Source organism: Mobula birostris, chromosome 3, assembly GCF_030028105.1.
Source record: "Mobula birostris isolate sMobBir1 chromosome 3, sMobBir1.hap1, whole genome shotgun sequence".
Lineage (NCBI taxonomy): Eukaryota > Metazoa > Chordata > Chondrichthyes > Myliobatiformes > Myliobatidae > Mobula > Mobula birostris.
The window spans coordinates 94,436,979-94,460,130 of NC_092372.1; the positions used below are offsets into that span (position 1 = coordinate 94,436,979).

General features: G+C 38.5%; 1 protein-coding gene across 3 annotated transcripts in view; it reads right to left on the reverse strand.

The window, feature by feature from the left end:
* Positions 1–7,777: 7,777 nt before the first annotated feature.
* LOC140195173 (septin-11) overlaps positions 7,778–23,152 on the reverse strand; it is an 86,002-nt gene continuing 70,627 nt past the window's right edge. For all 3 annotated transcript variants that reach the window (XM_072253057.1, XM_072253059.1, XM_072253058.1), the window contains 2 exons: positions 22,582–22,760; positions 7,778–12,806 (listed from right to left, as the gene is read on the reverse strand). In XM_072253057.1, the coding sequence (XP_072109158.1) occupies positions 12,791–12,806; positions 22,582–22,760 (195 nt within the window). In that variant the 3' untranslated portion in view covers positions 7,778–12,790. The remainder of the gene's footprint in view (positions 12,807–22,581; positions 22,761–23,152) is intronic.

The following is a 23,152-nucleotide window of genomic DNA, read 5'->3' on the forward strand; positions in this document are numbered from 1 at the left end:
TGTCCCCCAGATGCTCACCCACTGAGAGATCTGTGACCTGACCCAGTCCCCTACTATTTCTGGAAGATTATTTATGTCCTCCTGTCTTCACTAAGGAGGACATAAATAATCTTCCAGAAATAGTAGGGGACAGAGGGTCCAGTAAGATGGAGGAACTGAGCGAAATACATGTTAGTAGGGAAGTGGTGTTAGGTAAATTGAAGGGATTGAAGGCAGATAAATCCCCAGGGCCAGATGGTCTGCATCCCAGGGTGCTTAAGGAAGTAGCCCAAGAAATAGTGGATGCATTAGTGATAATTTTTCAAAACTCGTTAGATTCTGGACTAGTTCCTGAGGATTGGAGGGTGGCTAATGTAACTCCACTTTTTAAAAAAGGAGGGAGAGAGAAACCGGGGAATTATAGACCGGTAAGCCTAACGTCGGTGGTGGGGAAACTGCTGGAGTCAGTTATCAAGGATGTGATAACAGCACATTTGGAAAGCGGTGAAATCATCGGACAAAGTCAGCATGGATTTGTGAAAGGAAAATCATGTCTGACGAATCTCATAGAATTTTTTGAGGATGTAACTAGTAGAGTGGATAGGGGAGAACCAGTGGATGTGGTATATTTGGATTTTCAGAAGGCTTTTGACAAGGTCCCACACAGGAGATTAGTGTGCAAACTTAAAGCACACGGTATTGGGGGTAAGGTATTGGTGTGGGTGGAGAGTTGGTTAGCAGACAGGAAGCAAAGAGTGGGAATAAACGGGACCTTTTCAGAATGGCAGGCGGTGACTAGTGGGGTACCGCAAGGCTCAGTGCTGGGACCCTAGTTGTTTAAAATATATATTAATGACTTGGATGAGGGAATTAAATGCAGCATCTCCAAGTCTGCGGATGACACGAAGCTGGGTGGCAGTGTTAGCTGTGAGGAGGATGCTAAGAGGATGCAGGGTGACTTGGATAGGTTGGGTGAGTGGGCAAATTCATGGCAGATGCAATTTAATGTGGATAAATGTGAAGTTATCCACTTTGGTGGCAAAAATAGGAAAACAGATTATTATCTGAATGGTGGCCGATTAGGAAAAGGGGAGGTGCAACGAGACCTGGGTGTCATTATACACCAGTCATTGAAAGTGGGCATGCAGGTACAGCAGGTGGTGAAAAAGGCGAATGGTATGCTGGCATTTATAGCGAGAGGATTTGAGTACAGGAGCAGGGAGGTACTACTGCAGTTGTACAAGGCCTTGGTGAGACCACACCTGGAGTATTGTGTGCAGTTTTGGTCCCCTAATCTGAGGAAAGACATCCTTGCCATAGAGGGAGTACAGAGAAGGTTCACCAGATTGATTCCTGGGATGGCAGGACTTTCATATGAAGAAAGAATGGATGAACTGGGCTTGTACTCGTTGGAATTTAGAAGATTGAAGGGGGATCTGATTGAAACGTATAAGATCCTAAAGGGATTGGACAGGCTAGATGCAGGAAGATTGTTCCCGATGTTGGGGAAGTCCAGAACGAGGGGTCACAGTTTGAGGATAGAGGGGAAGCCTTTTAGGACCGAGATTAGGAAAAACTTCTTCACACAGAGAGTGGTGAATCTGTGGAATTCTCTGCCACAGGAAACGGTTGAGGCCAGTTCATTGGCTATATTTAAGAGGGAGTTAGATATGGCCCTTGTGGCTATGGGGGTCAGGGGGTATGGAGGGAAGGCTGGGGTGGTGTTCTGAGTTAGATAATCAGCCATGATCATAATAAATGGCGGTGCAGGCTCGAAGGGCCGAATGGCCTACTCCTGCACCTATTTTCTATGTTTCTATGTTTCTATTTCCAAGTACTTGATCTAGTATGGCAATTCCCCTAGTCAGCCTGTCCACATACTGTGACAGGAATCCATCCTGGACACACTTAACAAACTCTGCCCCATCTAAACCCTTGGAACTAATCAGGTGCCAATCAATATTAGGGAAATTGAAGTCACCCATGATAACAACCCTGTTATTTTTGCACCTTTCCAAAGTCTGCCTCCCAATCTGCTCCTCTGTATCTCTGCTGCTACCAGGGGGCCTACAGAATAGTCATAGTCATACTTTATTGATCCCGGGGGAAATTGGTTTTTGTTACAGTTGCACCATAAATAATTAAATAGTACTTAAACTATAAATAGTTGAATAGTAATATATAAATTATGCCAGGAAATAAGTCCAGGACCAGCCTATTGGCTCAGGGTGTCTGACCCTCCAAAGGAGAAGTTGTAAAGTTTGATGGCCACAGGCGGGAATGACTTCCTATGACGCTCTGTGTTGCATCTCGGTGGAATGAGTCTCTGGCTGAATGTACTCCTGTGCCCACCCAGTACATTATGTAGTGGATGGGAGACGTTGTCCAAGATGCCATGCAACTCTTTTCAGACACCACCGTCAGAGTCCAGTTCCATCCCCACAACATCACTGGCCTTATGAATGAGTTTGTTGATTCTGTTGGTGTCTGCTACCTCAGAATACCCCCAATAGAGTAACTGCTCCCTTCCTGTTCCTGACTTCCACCCATACTGACTCAAAAGAGGATCCTGCTACATTACCCACCCTTTCTGTAGCAGTAATAGTATCCCTGACCAGTAATGCCACCCCTCCTCCCGCCTCTCTATCCCTTTTAAAGCACTGAAATCCAGGAATATTGAGAATCCATTCCTGCCCTGCTGCCAGCCAAGTCTCTGTAATGGCCACTACATCATAATTCCATGTATGTATCCAAGCTCTCAGTTCATCATCTTTGTTCCTGATGCTTCTTGCATTGAGGTACACACATTTCAGCCCTTCTACCTTACTGTCTTATTCTGCTTCTCTTTCCTCAAAGCCTCTCTATATGTTAGATCTGGCTTTACTCCATGCACTTCTTTCACTCAAGAACAAATCAAACTCTGCCTTAAATACACCCAACGACTGGCCTCCACAGCTGCCAGTGGTGACACATTACACAAAATTCACCAACCTCTGGCTAAAGAAATTTCTCTGCATCTGTTTTAAATGGACACCCCTCTATTCTGAGGCTGTGCCCTCTTGTCCTAAACTCTTCCACCACTGGAAATATCCTTTCCACACCTGTGTGTAGGCCTTTCAACATTCAAAAGGTTTCATTGAGATCCCCCAGCCCCATCCTTCTAAATTCCAGTGAGTATAGACAGTGATCAAATGTTCCTTGTATGATAAACCTTTCATTCCATAAATCATCCGTGAACCTCCTCTGAGTCCTCTCCAATGCCAACACATCTTTTCTTAGATGAGAAGGCCAAAACTGTTCGCAATATTCAAGGTGAGACCTCACCCGTGCCTTATAAGGCCCCAGCAGCACATCCTGCTCTTGTATTCTAGACCTCTTGAAATGAATGCTAACAAATGACTTCTGAAAGTCCAAATATACGACATCCACTGCATCCCCTTAATCTATCCTACTTCTAATCTTGAAGAATTCCAACTGGCTCGTCAAGCAAGATTTTCCCTCAAGGAAACCACGCTGACTTTGTCCCATTTTGTCCTGTGTCAGCAAGTGCTCCATAATCTCATCCTTAGCAACTGACTCCAATATCTTCCCAACCACTGAGGTCAGGCTAACTGGTCTATAATTTCCTTTCTGCTGCCTTCCAACTTTCCAGTCCTCTAGCACAATGCCAGAGTCCAATGAATTTTGAAAGATCATTACTAATTCCTCCATAATCTCTAGAACCATAGAAACTACAGCACAGAAACAGGCCCTTTGGCCCTTCTTGGCTGTGCCGAACCATTTTCTGCCTAGTCCCACTGACCAGCACATGGACCATATCCCTCCATACACCTCCCATCCATGTATCTGTCCAATTTATTCTTAAATGTTAAAAAAGAACCCGCATTTACCACCTCGTCTGGCAGCTCATTCCATACTCCCACCACTCTCTGTGTGAAGAAGACCCCCCCTAATGTTCCCTTTAAACTTTTCCCCCCTCACCCTTAACCCATGTCCTCTGGTTTTTTTCTCCCCTTGCCTCAGTGGAAAAAGCCTGCTTGCATTCACTCTATCTATACCCATCATAATTTTATATACCTCTATCAAATCTCCCCTCATTCTTCTACGCTCCAGGGAATAAAGTCCTAACCTATTCAACCTTTCTCTGTAACTGAGTTTCTCAAGTCCCGGCAACATCCTTGTAAACCTCCTCTACACTCTTTCAACCTTATTTATATCCTTCCTGTAATTTGGTGACCAAAACTGAACACAATACTCCAGATTCGGCCTCACCAATGCCTTATACAACCTCATCATAACATTCCAGCTCTTCTACTCAATACTTCGATTAATAAAGGCCAATGTACCAAAAGCTCTCTTTACGACCCTATCTACCTGTGATGACACTTTTAGGGAATTTTGTATCTGTATTCCCAGATCCCTCTGTTCCACTGCACTCCTCAGTGCCTTACCATTAACCCTGTATGTTCTACGTTGGTTTGTCCTTCCAACGTGCAATACCTCACACTTGTCAGTATTAAACTCCATCTGCCATTTTTCAGCCCATTTTTCCAGCTGGTCCAAGTCCCTCTGCAGGCTCTGAAAACCTTCCTCACTGTCTACTACACCTCCAATCTTTGTACCATCAGCAAACTTGCTGATCCAATTTACCACATTATCATCCAGATCATTGATATAGATGACAAATAACAATAGACCCAGCACTGATCCCTGTGGCACACCACTAGTCACAGGCCTCCACTCAGAGAAGCAATTCTCTACCACCACTCTCTGGCTTCTTCCATCGAGCCAATGTCTAATCCAATTTACCACGTCTCCATGTATACCTAGCGACTGAATTTTCCTAACACCTCCCATGCGGGACCTTGCCAAAGGTCTTACTGAAGTCCATGTAGACAATATCCACTGCCTTCCCTTCATCCACTTTCCTGGTAACCTCCTCGAAAAACTCCAACAGATTGGTCAAACATGACCTACCACGCACAAAGCCATGTTGACTCTCCCTAATAAGCCCCTGTCTATCCAAATGCTTGTAGATTCTGTCTCTTAGTACTCCCTCCAATAACTTACCTACTACTGACGTTAAACTCACCAGCCTATAATTTCCCGGATTACTTTTCGATCCTTTTTTAAACAACGGAACAACTTGAGCCACTCTCCAATCCTCTGGCACTTCACCCATAGACAGCAACATTTTAAATACTTCTGCCAGGGCCCCCGCAATTTCAACACTAGTCTCCTTCAAGGTCCGAGGGAACACTCTGTCAGGTCCCGGGGATTTATCCACTTGAATTTTCCTCAAGACAGCAAGCACCTCCTCCTTTTCAATCTGTACAGTTTCCATGGTCTCACTACTTGATTCCCTCGATTCCATAGATTTCATGCCAGCTTCCTTAGTAAATACAGACGCAAAAAAACCTATTTAAGATCTCCCCCATTTCCTTTGGTTCCGCACAAAGCCGACCACTCTGATCTTCAAGAGGACCAATTTTATCCCTTACAATCCTTTTGCTCTTAATATACTTGTAAAAGCTCTTTGGATTATCCTTCACTTTGACTGCCAAGGCAACCTCATGTCTTCTTTTAGCCCTCCTGATTTCTTTCTTAAGTATTTTCTTGCACTTCTTATACTCCTCAAGCACCTGATTTACCCCCTGTTTCCTATACATTTCATACAACTCCCTCTTCTTCTTTATCAAGAGTTGCAATATCCCTTGAGAACCAAGGTTCCTTATTCCTATTCAATTTGCCTTTAATCCTGACAGGAACATACAAACTCTGCACTCTCAAAATTTCCCTTTTGAAGGCTTCCCACCTACCAATCACATCTTTGCCAGAGAACAACCTGTCCCAATCCACGCTTTTTAGATCCTTTCTCATTTCTTCAAATTTGGCCTTCTTCCAGTTCAGAACCTCAACCCTAGGACCAGATCTATCCTTGTCCATGATCAAATTGAAACTAATGGTGTTATGATCACTGGAACCAAAGTGCTCCCCTACACAGACTTCTGTCACTTGCCCTAATTCGTTTCCCAACAGGAGATCCAATATTGCATCCCCTCTAGTTGGTCCCTCTATATATTGATTTAGAAAACTTTCCTGAACACATTTTACAAACTCTAAACCATCTAGACCCCTAACAGTATGGGAGTCCCAATCAATGTATGGAAAATTAAAATCCCCTACCACCACAACTTTATGTTTCCTGCAGTTGCCTGCTATCTCTCTGCAGATTTGCTCTTCCAAGTCTCGTTGACTATTGGGTGGTCTGTAATACAATCCCACTAATGTGGCCATACCTTTCCTGTTTCTCAGCTCCACCCATAAGGACTCAGTAGACAAGCCCTCTAATCTGTCCTGCCTGAGCACTGCTGTAATATTTTCCCTAACAAGCAATGCTACTCCCCCACCTTTCATTCCTCTGCTTCGATCACATCTGAAACATCGGAACCCTGGAATATTAAGCTGCCAGTCCTGCCCCTCCTGTAGCCAAGTTTCACTAATTGCTGCATCATAATTCCAAGTGTCAATCCACGCCCTCAACTTATCCGCCTTCCTCGCAATACTCCTGGCATTGAAATATATACACCTCAGAAGATTTTTTACCACCACTCACAACCTTTCTATCAGCGGATTTGCTTAAACTTTCAACATCATTTATTTTCACCCCAGCCACACTGTCAGCTCTGGCACTCTGGTTCCCATCCCCCTGCAAATCTAGTTTAAAGCCTCCCCAATAGCACTAACAAACCTCCCTGAAAGGATATTGGTCCCCCTGTGGTTCAAGTGTAACCCATCTCTCTTGTACAGGTCCCACCTGCCCCAGAAGAGGTCCCAATGATCCTGATATCTGAAACCCAGCCCCCTACACCAGTTCCTCAGCCACTTGTTCCTCCTCCAGAGCATCCTATTCCTACCCTCACTGGCACCTAGCACAGGTAGCAATCCTGAGATTACCACCCTTGAGGTCCTGCTTTTCAACTTCCTACCAAGCTCTCTAAACTCACTGTCCAGGACCTCTTCACTCTTCCTTGCTATGTCATTGGTACCGATGTGCACCACGACATCTGGCTGGTCACCCTCCCACTTCTATCGCTATGTCTTTCAGGACCCTAGGGTGCAGTTCATCTGGGCTGGGTGACTTATGTAGCCTTAGGTCTTTCAGCTTCTTGAGCACCTTCTCCCTTTTAATAGTAACTGCACTCACTTCTCTTCCTAAAAGCAAATCTAGGTGGTTATTTGCATTTTGCTGTACTGTTTAAGCAATGCTCTAATTTTTTTAAAATTTTGGAAAACAAAAGGCCAATGAGACTTCTTTTGACAACTTTAGGTTTAGATGTTTTGTCCTTGCACAAAATGTGATGCTTCTAATGGCTTTGAAGCTTTAAGAGAATTACATACCAGTACGCTGCAACACATTGAGGGCAACTATTCTTAAATAGTTCCTTTTAGGATTTCCATCTCTCTATTTTAGACAAGAACAAACTTAATTTTGGAAGAAATGCTCCCCCTTAATTTTATTAAAATACTTACTTCAACAAAGGAGTAAAAAAAAAGGATACTGTAAAAACTTCACTGTCACCCAAAAGAGATGCATGATGGAGTTTTGGTCTAAAATACTTTTAAAGGTGCAGTGTGCCTATGTTTGGAAAAGTTATATGTAACAGAGTTAAAATGGATGCAAGGGTCATTAATTTTGCTTAAAAATTTGATTAATTTGCATTTCATAGTTTCAATGCATTTTTATTGTTGCTGCAGCACTAGTTTTGAAATCCAAGATCTGAATTGCAGTGAGCAAGCCAGGAGAATTAAAGTTACATCACGAGGTGAGGCCAACATCTTCCTTTTCTGACAATGTGCAATTTTGACAGACCTCCAGTATACATTGTTGTATGGAGAAACTTCCTAGGTTGGGGATGAAATAGTGATTTGATAGCAACTGCAAAACAAATATCAAAATTGCAGCTATACAGAACTTAATTTATCCAGCTTTTATTTAAATTCAAAAGAAGACATCAAGAATCAAAAAGTTAAAACATTAGTGCATGAAAGATGAAAGTAAACAAGAAACACATAACCTAGAGTGTTTATCACATGGAGAATTAGGGTGAAGCTGTGGTTTAAAAGTCACTTTATTTTGTTGTAAAATTTCACTTTTCACAGTCTCCAAACAAATGTTCAAATACAGGATATCTGTTACAGGAAAGCATACTCAACTAGATCAGAACACCGCACATCTGAAAAGCCAGTGTGGTTATACTGGAGCACAATTTTCATCCAATACCACATCAGGATTGCAGCCTTCATATCTTCATTATATTTACACTGGCCACTAAACTAGAATAAACGTTATTTGCACTTTACCTGTTGCAAAATATTTAATCTTTATTAATGTAGAAAGGTGCATTTGAAGAGTAGTGACCTACAGGGCCTCACACCCAATTAAGTGATATTTAAGCTTGGTAGCTCTATATAGTTGGCACAGAAAAGAGGGGTTAAATGGCCTTTCCCCCCTGCACCCTTCACCTTTAATAACAATTCTTGGAAATGATTTCAATTATTGACCAAATGTTACATAAGTAAACAAATGCAACTGCTTCACTGATGTCAAGTAGTTCAGATGATGTATAAAGTCCGGAGACACTAAAGGTGATATTTTTGCAAAAAAACAACTAAAAGCATTTCACTGGATGCAATATTAATAAAAAGGTCCTGATTTAACATATTAAAACTTGAGCAAAAAAGTTTAAAAATTCAGTTATAAGTTTATTTTTAAAAAAAACCTTGGCCGCCTTCAGTTTCCCCTCTGATATCTATGTGACAATAATTATCACGCGTCAACATTTTGAGAGTTGATCGGTCTTTTCCCACTAAATCAATTTAGCATACATGAGTCTGAAATGTGTAATCAACTAAAAAAAAAACATGTATTTCTTAGGTAGTCTTTATAAGTGGGTTTAGGCTTACTTACAGAGATGAATTGAAAAGTAAAAATTGTAAGGCTATCAAAAAACAGGCCTAAACAAAAAGATTACTGCATGTTATCAGAGGCACCATGGTCTCCAATACCACAATAAAATTTTATATTAGACAGACCCCAAACTGAAAAGGTTAGGTGCTTATAAATATTGCATTGTCTGGTCTTGGTTTTATCATGTAGAATATTTTAGGATTTTCCTCCATATGAAATGTATAAAATACATATCTATCATGCTACAGTACAAGAAATGTAACCAGCAAGGAGCAGAGATAAAATGATGACCAAAGAAAGAATTCTTCTGCGTGGTGTGTGAATATATTGTAGCTCTTCTAAAGCTTTGGGTATCTTGTCCAGTGGAGAAGGGGACAGGCAGCAGGACAACTAGATAAAGAAGCTACAGAGGAAAGTTAAAGAAAGAATATTGGTTAAACAGTGGAGAGAGGGGGAGGGTGGGTAAAAACAAAGAGGAACAGAATAAATCCGTCTAAACACACTTTCAAACCCCAAGGAGAAACTAGGAAAACTGTGCACAAACGGAATTTCTTGAAAAGGCAAGTTGTTAAAAAAAAAAGCAAACATGATGACAGTCAACCTTTATTATTACCTTTAGTGGTGCAATTCATTTGATGCTAGCTTCCTTCTAATAACTTGGCAGACTATTAATCTGTAGCAGACATCACTGTTAGACCCAATCCTGACCCAGATGTAAACCACATTTTTTTTCTTTTACGTAGATTGTATCCTACTTGGTGTAATCGCAGTACCCCACTTTAGACCCATGAAGCTTAATTATAAACCAATGTATTTTTCGTTTAAGACCTGGAAGCTAATATCTTTGTTTTAAACTGAAGATAAGTATATCCCAAAATATCCCTTATGAGCCATAAATTGGAATTGACATACAATGTACTTTTCTTTGTCCTGTGAAGAGACAGATTTTCTCCCACCTGTAATCATATAGAATAGTGAATGCCAGAGAAATCCACAACATCAGAAATCTCTACCTACAATTTCACAGTCAAAAGCGTTAGGAGAATGTGTAGGTATACAGAAACAGTACATAGACTTTTTTCTGCAAGCACATCTAGTAAGCTGCATACAATGAACAAGGAAGGTTACTAGTTTACACTGATGAAACAAGACCACAATACAACTTCTCAATTTAAAGAAAAAAACACAAAATACACATAAGCACAAGAAAGTCACACAGGATGTAAATTATGCAGGTTCTGGGCTTTCACTTCTAGGAGCCAATTGTATTAGTGTTACAAGCAGCTGTGATACAATTATCTCCAATGCATAGGGTTTTAGAGGAATATTGAAAACACTTCACACACCACACAGGGGTCATACAAAAACATCTATCTGAACAAAATGCATCAGTGCTGGCACCATTATATTTATATGTGCTCTACAATACACAAATTGTGGATATAACAAATAGCTTAGTATTTTATAACAGTATCCAAATGAACTACTGTTACTCATGATCACCTTAAAAACCACAACAATGATGAAAGCATAGCTTTTGAGATCTGAAATATTTTAAGGATTTACTAATTTCTTCTCTTCCACCTCACTTGCTTCCCAATAAATTCACATAAAGAAAGCAGGAAGCATAAAAGTACATTGTGTACACATAGTTCACCTCTTTAAGAACTGCACATAAGCAATGTAGAGACATCTGGTTTGGTACACATATGTATGTAATGGTGCATCGTAAAGAAATAATTATATTTAGCAACAAGCTCATTTAAGATGTTGTTCATATGAATGTATTAAAATTTATATGCTTAAAGATTACCAGAGTGTTTACCTCATTATATATGTGGAGCACAATGAATGCAAAATAAAATATGGCAGCGCTTAATGTGCAAGGCATTTTACAGATAAACAGAAAGAGGAAAGGAGTGGGAGGCAGCTGGTGCAAGATATTAGTTGTTCTGGAACTGCTCTGAACCAAACTAATAAAATTAGCTCAGAGTACAGACTAGCAATCATTTGGGCTATATGCTTCAATTCTGAACATTAAAACTTCAACTCCCGTACTTACATGCAAGGGTGAAAGTACAATCCAATTAGATTTGTGGGATATTAGTTATTCCGTGCAGAGCCAAGGATTACTGTGAAAACAAGGCAGAAGATATACAGAAACAAAATAAAACAGATGCCAGGGTAATCAGCCAATATCGTCCAGGAAGGGTATAGAGCTAAAAGCATTCTCCTTTGACAAGCCCTCAAAATTATAGTTGCAGGATTAATTTTTAAATTTTACTGTAAGGTCATTAGGAAAAAGTGTAGTTAAGGACTTCATTAATATTGCTCCTTCCTCCCCTTCTTTTGGAGTGGAGTAGGTTTTCAAGCCAAAATAAGATGGCCTTTAATACTTTCTGACAAGTATTAGTATTTCAGAAGGACAATTAGTTATGTTACTCTTTCTCTTTCCAAGAGTCAATAAACTACATCATTTTCAGGTGTTCTACCTAGCTCACAGCTGACATTGAGGAAAAGCTCTGTCCAAATGAAGCAGACTGAAGGACTTGGTGGAATTTGAACTGAAGGTCTACAGGGTTAATTAAACAGTTTTGTTGGCATTGAACTATCAAACTATGTAACGCCTTTACCAGTATCATTATTTTTAGAAAAAGGAGAAAAACTAGTAAAATTAATACACTGATAAGAATTCAACCCCAAGAAGAAATACAAATTTCAAGATTACCTTTATACAGATTTAAATGGCAATCTGCAGTAACAAAGTCTTTTTAAAGACAGTGCCTTCAAATTAGATTCCCTCTAAAAAAAAATGGCATGTACCATTCAATAGATTAGGTCCAATTTACCAAACAGTATAATTTCACATCTTATAACATGTAGAGTTTTAAAGTAACTGGCGTGTGGTTAAAAGTTTGTGACTGAAATGCGCATAGTTAAAATGGAGGGCATTGTTAGGACTATTCATGCATACCTCAAGGTAGGTACCACCTCTCCTTGTCCAGAGCCACATGTATTTAGACAAAACGGAAACCTACCACTGAAAAGTGTGAGTCTGCGAAAATGGCACAATAATTCTGATGCTTGTTTTAATAGCAGTGGAGGAGAGGCATTACCAAGCCAGAAGAAAACAGATCAGCATCAGTAACAGAAGCAAATTCACATCTGGCATGAGGGAATTAATCAACCACTTGGGAGAGGGTTCCAAAAGGGAAAATTTGTCCAAACGGAAACACAGCACCAAGTTAGAGCAGCTTTAGTGCGTACATATAAAAAAGTACAAATAATATTTTAAACTCCACCTTATTAATGACAGAAACACACGTACATCAGAAATATATTCGTGGAACTAGGAAAACATCAGATTCATACAAATGATCCAAAATAAAATTACGTTACTTCTGAACCAGCCCATTTCTTGTGGTAACAACAGTAAAATCTGTGAATTAGTTATCTGCAAATTATTATGTCTGGATCTGATTTCTGTAAGATTCCAAATGGGAAAGGATCTATATACATCAGTCCTTCCCTGCAGAGTGCCTTGCCCTAATTCCAGCATACAAAATGGAATATGACAACTAGCCTAATATGTTAACTACAGTTTGATTTCAATTCATTAGAAACTTTACTTTTCCCCGAGCACTCAGAAACAAGGTGCACTCCTTTTTTCATTTCATGGAATCCACACTAAAGGATTTTCCTATTTTCCTATATTAAAAGACAATTGTTAATATTCTTTTAATACTATTTCTGTAAAAAAGAATGGATGGACATTTTGATGGAAGATGCGTTACAGCTAAGCAGATGGATAGGGTGGTATCCTTGACTTGCCAGGGTTGCTTATGTGAAGCTTGCACTGCAATCAAACAAAAGGAAACAAAACAAAACAATTAGAAATCATATGCTATAAATTAATGTGTAGCATTCCAATACAATCCCATAAGCAGCGATTAAAAATACAAACCATATTTACAAACAGCTGCCTTTAATTACAACTACAAATAAATAGCCTGAGAAATATAGCAAATTATGTTTCAAATAAAAAAGCACAGCTTGAGCTGGTAAATTCACATATTTAACAAACTCATGCAAGAATTAAGAGTGCCACTCATAAAACCCACAACGTCTACCAGACTAATCAAAATATCTTAAATTTCTAAACCAAAATGATGTAATGATCTTTATGTAGTTTCAAATGACTCTTTTACAGGCAAGAGCATTGAAGAGTGATTTCTTTATGTAATTAAATTCAGTGCAATGTTTCCTCACATTTAGAACCACTTGAGGAATGACTCAGTTCTATACTCCCTGTTACCTTAATCTTTAATATGTGGAAATATAACAAGTTAGTTCAGTAAGTCAGCAGAAATTCAAAATTACTGGGTTTGTTTGATTAGGTTTTCGTTCTAATGTCACATACTCCCTAGCAACTGCCATTGTTAAAATTGTACGTCGTGCTGAAAAGCACTGGATTTGATGACAAAGTCATCATATTAGAACATTACACAGCTGCAGATTAAAAACAGGAAGGGTACATGTAAGACAAATGTTCAAAAAGAGCATAGATTTAAACTATGAATATTAAAAATATCAAATGAGAGAAAATTGAAAGAATTTAACTTGAGGTCAGTACTGTTGATGATACAAATAGTAAAAATTTGGCCTCAAATTTTGAGAGTCTTTAATACAAGATGTATTAGGTGGATAAAGTATGTGAATTAGTCATAATCCAAAAGGGTTGAGGAATGACTGGTGCAGCCCTGTTTCTTGTTATAAGTCAGGCATGAGTATTGTAAAGTGCTTGGGAGACATTCCAGGTCCTGCCCTCTCCTCTCATCATTCAGGATCTAAGTTTCCAAAACAGTTGGTTGGATTGTTATTGCAAAACATGACTTGGACTGCTGAAGATGGTTACAAGTCTTGTCCAGGTAATGGACAGACTGCACCCATGAAAGAGCGTTTGGGAAACTGGCAGAATGAATGGGGATAGATTTGTCACCTGCTGTGGCGCTGCAGGCATCTTCTGCAGAGCTGTGACAGAGCCTTCATCTCCCCAGAGAATAGAAAGGATACGGTAGCTTAAATGCTGCTCCCATCCTGTGTATGTCTTGGATTCTGGCAGATTTACAAGCATCTTGTGATCCACACACTTCCCCATCCCAGGCTTGTGATGCTCACTCAAAATGGTGTCTTTTAGTAATAAATTATTTTAAAGCTTAGAGCAGTAATTGGATAGAGATTTTTGCTGGTAATTTAGACCTGTATGTTCAGTCATTTGAAATGCAAGGAGTGCTAAAACAACACAACCTACTATAAAAGGCCAAAAGAAGTCATGGCTCATCATCATGACACTGGTCACAAGTTAAATGCTTAATCATTTGTTACATCATTTGTTATAATTATGTGGTTTTGTCAGTTTTAGTCTTGGTTTGTCCAGTGTTTTCTGTGATATCTTTCTGGGGGAACATTGTATCATTTTTTAATGCATGCATTTCTAAATGACAATAAACGAGGACTGAATGTCCTCATAATCTAATCTAATCTAAATTTTAGGTGTTGCCTATTGAAAAGTTCTTAAACAGCAGCTGATTTAGAGTTTGTATCACAGCCTTACTGCAGTCTGCTTCCCCATTAGAGCTCAACCAATTGAACCTACTGTATTTCCCATTTCAAGAGCCCAAATTGTGCACGCTAATTGATTGGGAGTGGTCTTCATAGCGAAGGCCAATTGTCACCTGACTGGGTGAGAGCAAATGGGCTTTCAGACAAAGTTCACTCTACAGCAATCCGGTGGCAATCATGCAGATGTTTCCACTCGTGAGTTACAGGATGCCAAGGTCAACTGCAGTATTTTTACTTGTATCCGAATTAAATAAGCTCACTCAAACTAGGCAGAGTGGAAAAAATAGTCAAAGAGCATCACTCCAGCCAAGATTTGAAATTATTTCAATAATCTAGAAATGTTTTTGGAACCTTTTACAGGAAAAGTTACGACAGAAACATGATTGCACAAATGAAAATTAAGTTGACATAAGTTATCTATAATTTGATCACAATCCAAATTATAAATGGCCATTTTGGCAGCATCTTAAAAATTTACTTATTAGATATTTTTACCATTTTTGCCACAAGAAGTGAAGATATCTAGCAATGATTGATACCTTCGAACATTCTACCTGAAAACACCAAATTGTTCCAAAACCAATTCTGTATTACTGAAAGAATTTTAAAACCAAGTTAATGGTGTGGTCTTTTAACCTTTTATTTTTAAATCCATCTAGTTAAAGTAAAGTTGATGATTCAGAACTTTGGAGAAAAATAAAGGACAAAAGCAACTATTACAATTGGATATGTTAAAAATCAATGAATGAGAATGAGGCCTCAAACTACCCCCCTCACCCCAAGAAAAACAAGGGAGGTGATGGTTGTGAAAAAGAATTCTTTAAAAAAAATCATAATATGAATTATATGGATATAAATATATAAATCATTACATGGACACATCAAAATAATTACATATAAAAATTCCACAAAAGAATTATGCTGGAAGTGTCTGCTCTCTGACATGAGGAAATTATTGGAGTTCTTCAGAGGAGGGTGCAATAGGGGGGAAAAAAGCAAATCTTTGGGGGGGGGGTCAGAAAAGAGAAAAAAATTATGCTGTAATACAGGGAGAGCTACTATTGCCAGAGCTCTTCAAAGGGTCGTGGAACCTGTGAACTGAGAGCACTTCTTTTGGGATTATGTATCCAGAACTCAGCAAACTTTTGAGTTAGTGCCACATGGGAAGACCATGCAAGGAATCACTGAACAGTTAATGAACTGGATCAGAAACTTGTTGCATTAAAAGCAGAGAGCAAATGTGCTGTGCATGGTGACCACTGTGGCTTCCCCAGGGACTGGGATCGTTGCCATTTATGCTGCCTAGCAGTGATTCAGAAGTGCTTTCATATGCAAACTTGTCAGAATTGTGTGGGCAGCACAGTAGCGTAATGGTTAGTGCAACACTATTACAGCTCACGGCATTCCGGAGTCCAGATCCCAACTCCAGAGCTACGTGCAGATCTGCTTAGCGTATAAGAAACGTCTATGTGACATCTGGCTGCAGGAAACTACGTATTCAGATTAAAGAAAACAGAACGTATCTAATCGGGATATTCAAAATCCTCAAGATACTGATCAGTTGAACCAAACTAAAATTGTCGTGGCAAACACAAACACACAGAACTTAAACTCCTATTTCATACTGCGTGAAAAGGGTTCAAGGGGGAGTGTCCATTGGGGAAACTGAATTTGAGAACTTCAAGAGTGAGTAAGGGAGACATTCTGTAAAACAGCTGAGCACCCTGAACATGATAGTAATTTACTTTTCAACTCTAGCCCAGAGCAAAACAATTTTGTACTTTGGTTGTCCTCAAATTTCACTACATTTCAATGTGACCAAACATTAATTTTTATACACAGTATTGCATAAAGTTAGGATGCTAAAAGATCCAAGAACCTATCAATACGAACATGTTGTAGGAAACATGCAACAGAACATACTCTGAATGCAGTGCAAGCCATACAATTTTAACAGTCCTCAACCGTTAATGGTACGTTAAATTAAGCAAACAGTGAAATAACTAAAACAGCAAAAACAATGGTGTGATTGTTTAATTAACAAAATACTTTGGCGTGGTGAAACCTGATAAGCATATACAGCTGGAGACTCAGCCACAGCTGCTGCAGACCACTCCTATGCACCACTACCCCACTATAATAACAACCCCATTTTCCCCATCCCATGCGTGAACTTTCGTCCAAATCAGAAAAAGAATGCTTAAAGAATGGCAAGGATACAAATTATGCTTTGTTTTATCTTAATGTCACTAGCTCTGAACATTAGCAAAAGCAACAGCACCCAGATAATTTCAAGTTATTTCCTGATTTACTTTGATGTTCCTGTCTCAGCTACATATTCCAGGTTTCATGCTAGTTACATTGGAGAATGATGACATGCTATTCAGTTAACTATTTTTTCCTATTACTGAAAGTTTCCATACAACCAATTATATAAGCATCATCCAAAAACTAAATACAGTGGGTTTTGGTTAATTGGGACACATCAGTACCAGTACCTTTTGGCTCAATTAAGCAGCTTCCCCAAATAGCCAAAGTTTCATGAAAATAGTTTAAAAAGTATAAAAAAGCCAAACTACCATTTAACTGAGTACAAATTATGTATTTCAATGAAGTACAGAAATTAAAAACACTACCAATAATACTGCAGTACTATAAAACTGTGCATTAGTTCCTAATACTGTATTTATTGACGGAGGAATTTATTCAGTGCATGCTTCTGTGTTCTTCTGATTGACTGTAGATGAACAAAACCAGCGCAGACACCTAGTGGAGGTAATGACTGCCTTATAGAATGTTTTTGATAACTGCATACTCCAAATCTTCACTTTCATTGTAACATTCAAGATGATTGTCGCTACCTTAAAATTCTTTGCAGGTTCATAACTTGCTGAAGTAGTGAAATCGTTTCATTATCACTTCTGGTCATTTCTGGCATCTCCAAGCCTGAATGCTTGAAGCCACAGTGGGTAAGAGAATCCTGAATTGCCTTACTGCATATTTTTCGCGAATTATCAGTGACAAAAATCACAGCTTTTGGAACACAAACACATGCTACTGACACCATTTGAAAACCGTCTGCTTTAAGCATGGCGTAGTGTCTAAAGGCCACACAAGTGCACACAACTGATGCTAGTTAGAAGCTGTTCAGCAACAGTCTCCTGTCCCAATTAGGTGCCACATTGTCCCAAATAAGTGGCTGTCCTAATGAACTGACAGCCCAATTAACCAAATCCACTATATTTAAAAAAGATACATAGCGAAGACATTCCCAAACACTGCAGTTGTGACAGTGCATCTGTTTTTCTATTAACAAGGCAAGGAAATGGAATATGCAAAGTTATGCACCATGATTTCTGTACCTGAATTATTTTTTCACTATTATTTAACCAATATTAACTTTGGGAATGTCACACTTGAAACTTACCATCTACCCCACCCACACTCAAATATTTTTTGCCAAACACTGTCACATCTTCCTTCTGACACTAATTCACGAGTGCCATGTTGAATGACCACCTTGATCATATTAAAATCAATTTGGTTCTGTACAGATAAATAATCTGAACTAGAAGCAAGTCTCAACAACATCTACTTGATAGTTTTACTTTCCCTATAAAGTCAAAACAAGATAAAAGATAACCGTGCAACCTACAAAAGAATTTAAAGATCTGTAGGAAGATCACACACACGGGGAGTACATTATTCCAACAGACCGATCTTCTAATAACATATTGCAGTAAAAACAACTATATTTCTGATGACATTTACCAGATGTCAGAATATTAAAGGAAATTTTTCCTGATAGTTAGTCATTTAAGAACAGGATAGAGCAGGAGACGAATATTCTGGTTGAAGACAGAACAGAGTTGCCAAGCAATTTCTTTTCACTCAAATGAACAGAGAAATTATTTTAAGGAAACTAAGGATTTTCAGTGTATAAAGACCATAGAAGCATTTACACATAAACAGCTAAAAGATTAAACTGACTGAAGTCCCAAGCATCTTTTTAGGTATTTTATTCTGTTATAGAAACAATTGCTTAAATAGCTTAACTAATGGCCTAAATGCAACCAAGAAACTAAATTAATTTGAACACTTAAAGTTAACCTGATTTGGATATCAAACCTACCAACATCTTGATCTCTGTACTTGAACTAGGATTCTTCACTATAATTTCACTAACAGATAATTTTAGAACTACTGTACGTTCAGCTTGTCAGCTTACCTAGATTAATTTTGTTTTCTTTTTGTGCTGACCTCTCCCAAGTCTTCCTTCTGACACTAATTTGCATTGGTATCCTTTTTCTAAAACAGCAATTGAGCAAAAAAGAGACAGTGCAAACTCCATAAAATATCTGACAAATCTCTTTTGTTTTGCCCTGAAGGGCTCCTTTTTTAGTACATAATGGGATATCATAATGGGGCATTGGATGTTGGCCTTTTATTTATTTTTACTACCTGTAAGCAAACAAATCTCATGGTAGTATAACTTGTACTTCTTTGATAATAAACATACTTTGAATCTTTGATATCTTTGGATGCTTATATAGATATCAGTGACCTGGATGAAAGAATAGAGTTATGCACCAGGAAATCAAGAAACGACAGAAGTATGGGAGGCAGAGCAAATAATGCATGTGGGAGCAAGAATTTACAAATTGAAATTGAAGAAGCAGGGGCAAAATCATAGCAAATGGGAAGTCAAATGTGCAGACGTAGGTGGTTTTCATTCTGGTTGCAAAGATGAGAAATTACAAATTGTGGGACAAGATTTCAAAGGGTGGTGTGCACAAATTACTCAAAGCTAATGGAGAAGCATAAGACATTTTAATAGAACATTTCTCTATATCCTAGGCTGCCTGAGATAAAATTATTTGATTTTCAGCCTTCTATATTGATATCTCATCACAGGTAGGATGAGAACAGAATCCACATACTAAGCTTTCACTGCCTAGCACACTATAATCATTCCATGTTATATTTAATATAATTTGGTGGTTAGAGTTAAAACTTCATTATGTTTGCATTCAGCCTGAAAGGATTTAAAGGATTAAAAAAAAAAGAGAGAAAACATGCATCTAATATCCCAAAGCACTGGCTAGGGCATTGGAGATGATTCTCTTTTTGGCTTTGAATAGTATCACAGAAAACTTCCGTGTCCACCTGACAGCATCTCTGCAGATCATCTTATCCAACAATGTAGCACCCTTCACTGGAAAGCCAGCCAGGATTAACCAGGAAGATGAAGAATTACTCTTTTCACATGCCAAGGTGTAACCAAGTATTGCAGAAATATAGAATGTAGAAGTGCTGAATCAATTTCCTCTTTTCACGATGGAGAAAAATCACAAGTGTGTACACCTCAGAATTCTGAGACTGATGTTGTAAACCAAGCAGCTGACATTGATTACCTCATCCCTTTTGACCCAAGGAATACAAAACAAAATAATACACACACACATACATGAAAATCTGCAGATGCTGGAAATCCAAACAACACTCACAAAATGCTGGAGGAACTCAGCAGGTCAGGCACCATATATGGAAAAGAGTAAACGTCGAGAATATACACATGTACATTTTCATCTCTCTTCCAAAAGATGCTGCAGCAAGATATGTAATTTCAGAAGATAGAATACCAATAGTAATGGAATGCCAAGTCCAATCTAGTCCTTACCTATTATCTACATGTATGCTTTAGTTTGATTATGGAAGAGACTTCATAACTGAATTGTATGACTACACTACCTGGCTTTGCAACACTCACTGCCATACTTTAAGGAATGCACTTATCCTGTACGTCTTCAAGCAACTCCAGTGGAATTATATATAAAAAACACGCTAATGTGGTAGAGGTTTGTGTGCAGCATGCTCACAATGCAAATGGTAAGACAACACAGGCTACTCCTGTTATCAACAAGTGTTTTGAGTGGCAATAACTTGCGCACACTACTCATCCAGTTTCCCCCAACAGTTCTATACACCGGCCACACCAATTCAGCCAACACAAAGAAGGTGATAGGCAAACTACCTATTTGTTAATGTGGGTTCCCTGACAGCCATCATTCCCTATCAACTTCGAACATACAGTCCACTTAGAGAGGGTCAAGCAGATAAACTAAAAAGGGTTGTAGTAAATTTATTACAGAAATAAACTAAACTAAATAGAGCTTAGTGAATTAAAACAATAAAAATTCAGTTGTAGTAACTCATGGTAAAATCACTCACCAACCTAGGAATGCAAAACTGTTTCGAGGATCAAGTTATTTTGCATCAACTCATTGGCCATGACATCCCACTCTCCGTACATTTTTCACTAAACTCAACTACATTTTCACATCTATATAAACGGGTAAAAATTGTAGGGTCGATTAATAGGTCGTCTGTAATTCTTTGGGCAATCTCTGCATTACCAGCATTTCTCCTATAATACATATTTCCATAATGCAAACTGGATACAACATCATTAGTGAATTAGGAAACAATATTTGTATTATGCAGGCTGAACTGCAATAATGCAATCTTGATTGCCATCTAGAGAACCACTTAAAAGTTAACAAGCAGTAAAAAAAAACCTGTTTCTTGGGAAAAAATCTGTTCACATCTAACCTCTCTGCAGTAATCAGATGCCATTTTCTATTAACACAGGCTGCTAAATTAATTGTGGGAGGCCAATGGAAATGAAGAAGCACTTGCTTCCACTGATACTCTATGAAACCAGCTGCCTTTAGTAAGCTAAATTTTCAGTGACAAAATAAACTTATGACTATTAACAACCTTCAGTTTTGAAAAAAAAAACTCTGGCAAAAATAACCTTATTTTGAGTCTGAAATTCTCTAGCTATTGTTTTGCAATGCTATTTTCTATAACAGGAGATTCTTAGGAATACAGAGCAACCTGTACTTCAATTCATTTAAACTATTTTCAAATGCTGCCAACAAGAGACAAGATGGTCCCAAAACCTTTTGGCAGAAGTGATCCAAGCTGAAAGATGATCAGGTTAAGCTGGGAACTCGACCTCAGAATCTACTAACTGGGCCACATCACCATTTGTAGGGATGGTTGTGGCGATGAGGTTGATTTCCACAACTCTGCAGGCCCAAACAAGTGTAACTGTTACAGTAGCAGGGGCAAAGAATGCAAACTGCAACAATATAAAACAGGTAATAAAGATTCACAAGTTTATTTTACAAGAGAATTTTAAAGTTGTAAATGGTCTAATTTGCTATAAATAAATACAGTATCACAAAAAAGCCTTGATTTAATGGAAATTTAAAGAGAAGTTCTAGCCTTTAATATGAAAACTCAAATATTAGAATGTAGAGAAAGTCAATTGTAAATTGATTTTTGACCCAGAAAATATTTCTTTACCATCCAAGTTTAAGCCACCCACAGAAAGATTTTGACGATGACAGAAGTGGTATCAGAGCATAATACTTCCCTGAAAACACTCTTCAGAACCAACAATACAACAAAACCTCATTAACACTGCACAAATTATGCAGTGTCATGAGATTAGTATTCTTACATTTCAAACACCTCAATGTATGGAGTAAAATTAATTCCACTATTTCTTTTATATTTCACATTTAATTCTTTTAGTTATTTAGGATTACCCAAACCTTAAAGAAAACAGACAAAACTCTGCAGTAAGTTCACATTCAGTCCAGCTCCTGTTAATATGATGGATACTTACCCTTTAGAAATGAACTTTATTTTTCATAGTAATTTTTAGGAAGTGCAAGCAACCTACAGGGACATTTCTGCGTAATCTGGTCTCTTCTCATCTAACAAGACATGATATCTGCTTGAGGGAAAAGGGGTTAACACAATTCTCTCATATTATTGCTGCCAGCCACTTGAGAAGCAGGTTTTGATTTGCTTCCACTCCCACCCTTACCCTCACACCACTCTTCCTTTTGAGCTTTAAAGTCGGTTTAGGAGATCTTTGCAGTAAGTTGCAAAGATAAACCAGAAGCTTACAAATATACTGAAAATCGACATACTTTTTCTTGTCCTTTTTGGTTGTCTGGGAAGCTTGCTGAGCCTGCGATTGAAGCAACTGAGTTGCCGCTTTCCTTTTGTTGAAAGCATTCATTTCATCCTCCAGGTCCTTTTTCTTATCCTCTAGCTTCTTCTTCTCATCTTGATGAGTCTTCTTCAGGTTATCAAACTTCTCATGAAGCTGTGGATAGTAATTAAGTCACATGGTTCAAATGCTTCACGTGCACCAAGAAGTTGCAAAAATACACAGATACAGGATGGGCTGGATTAAATGTGAAATGACGTAGACCAGAAACCTAATGTGTAGATTCATGTCTTGTCATGGCAAACTGTGAAACCAAAGCTAAAATCCAGTAACTTACAGGGCTACTACAGAACAAAAAGGAAGCTGATTTAAAATTTGTCCACCTGTTGTAAGCCAACTAGATCATTTGTGCCCTTAAGGGAACAAAACTTGCTACCACTGTCTCACCCCTGACCTCTCAACTGACTTTCAAAATGGCAACAAGAATATTTAACCACTTACAATTGTCATAATTGCTCATCTATTTTTTTTTAATATACAACTTCCCA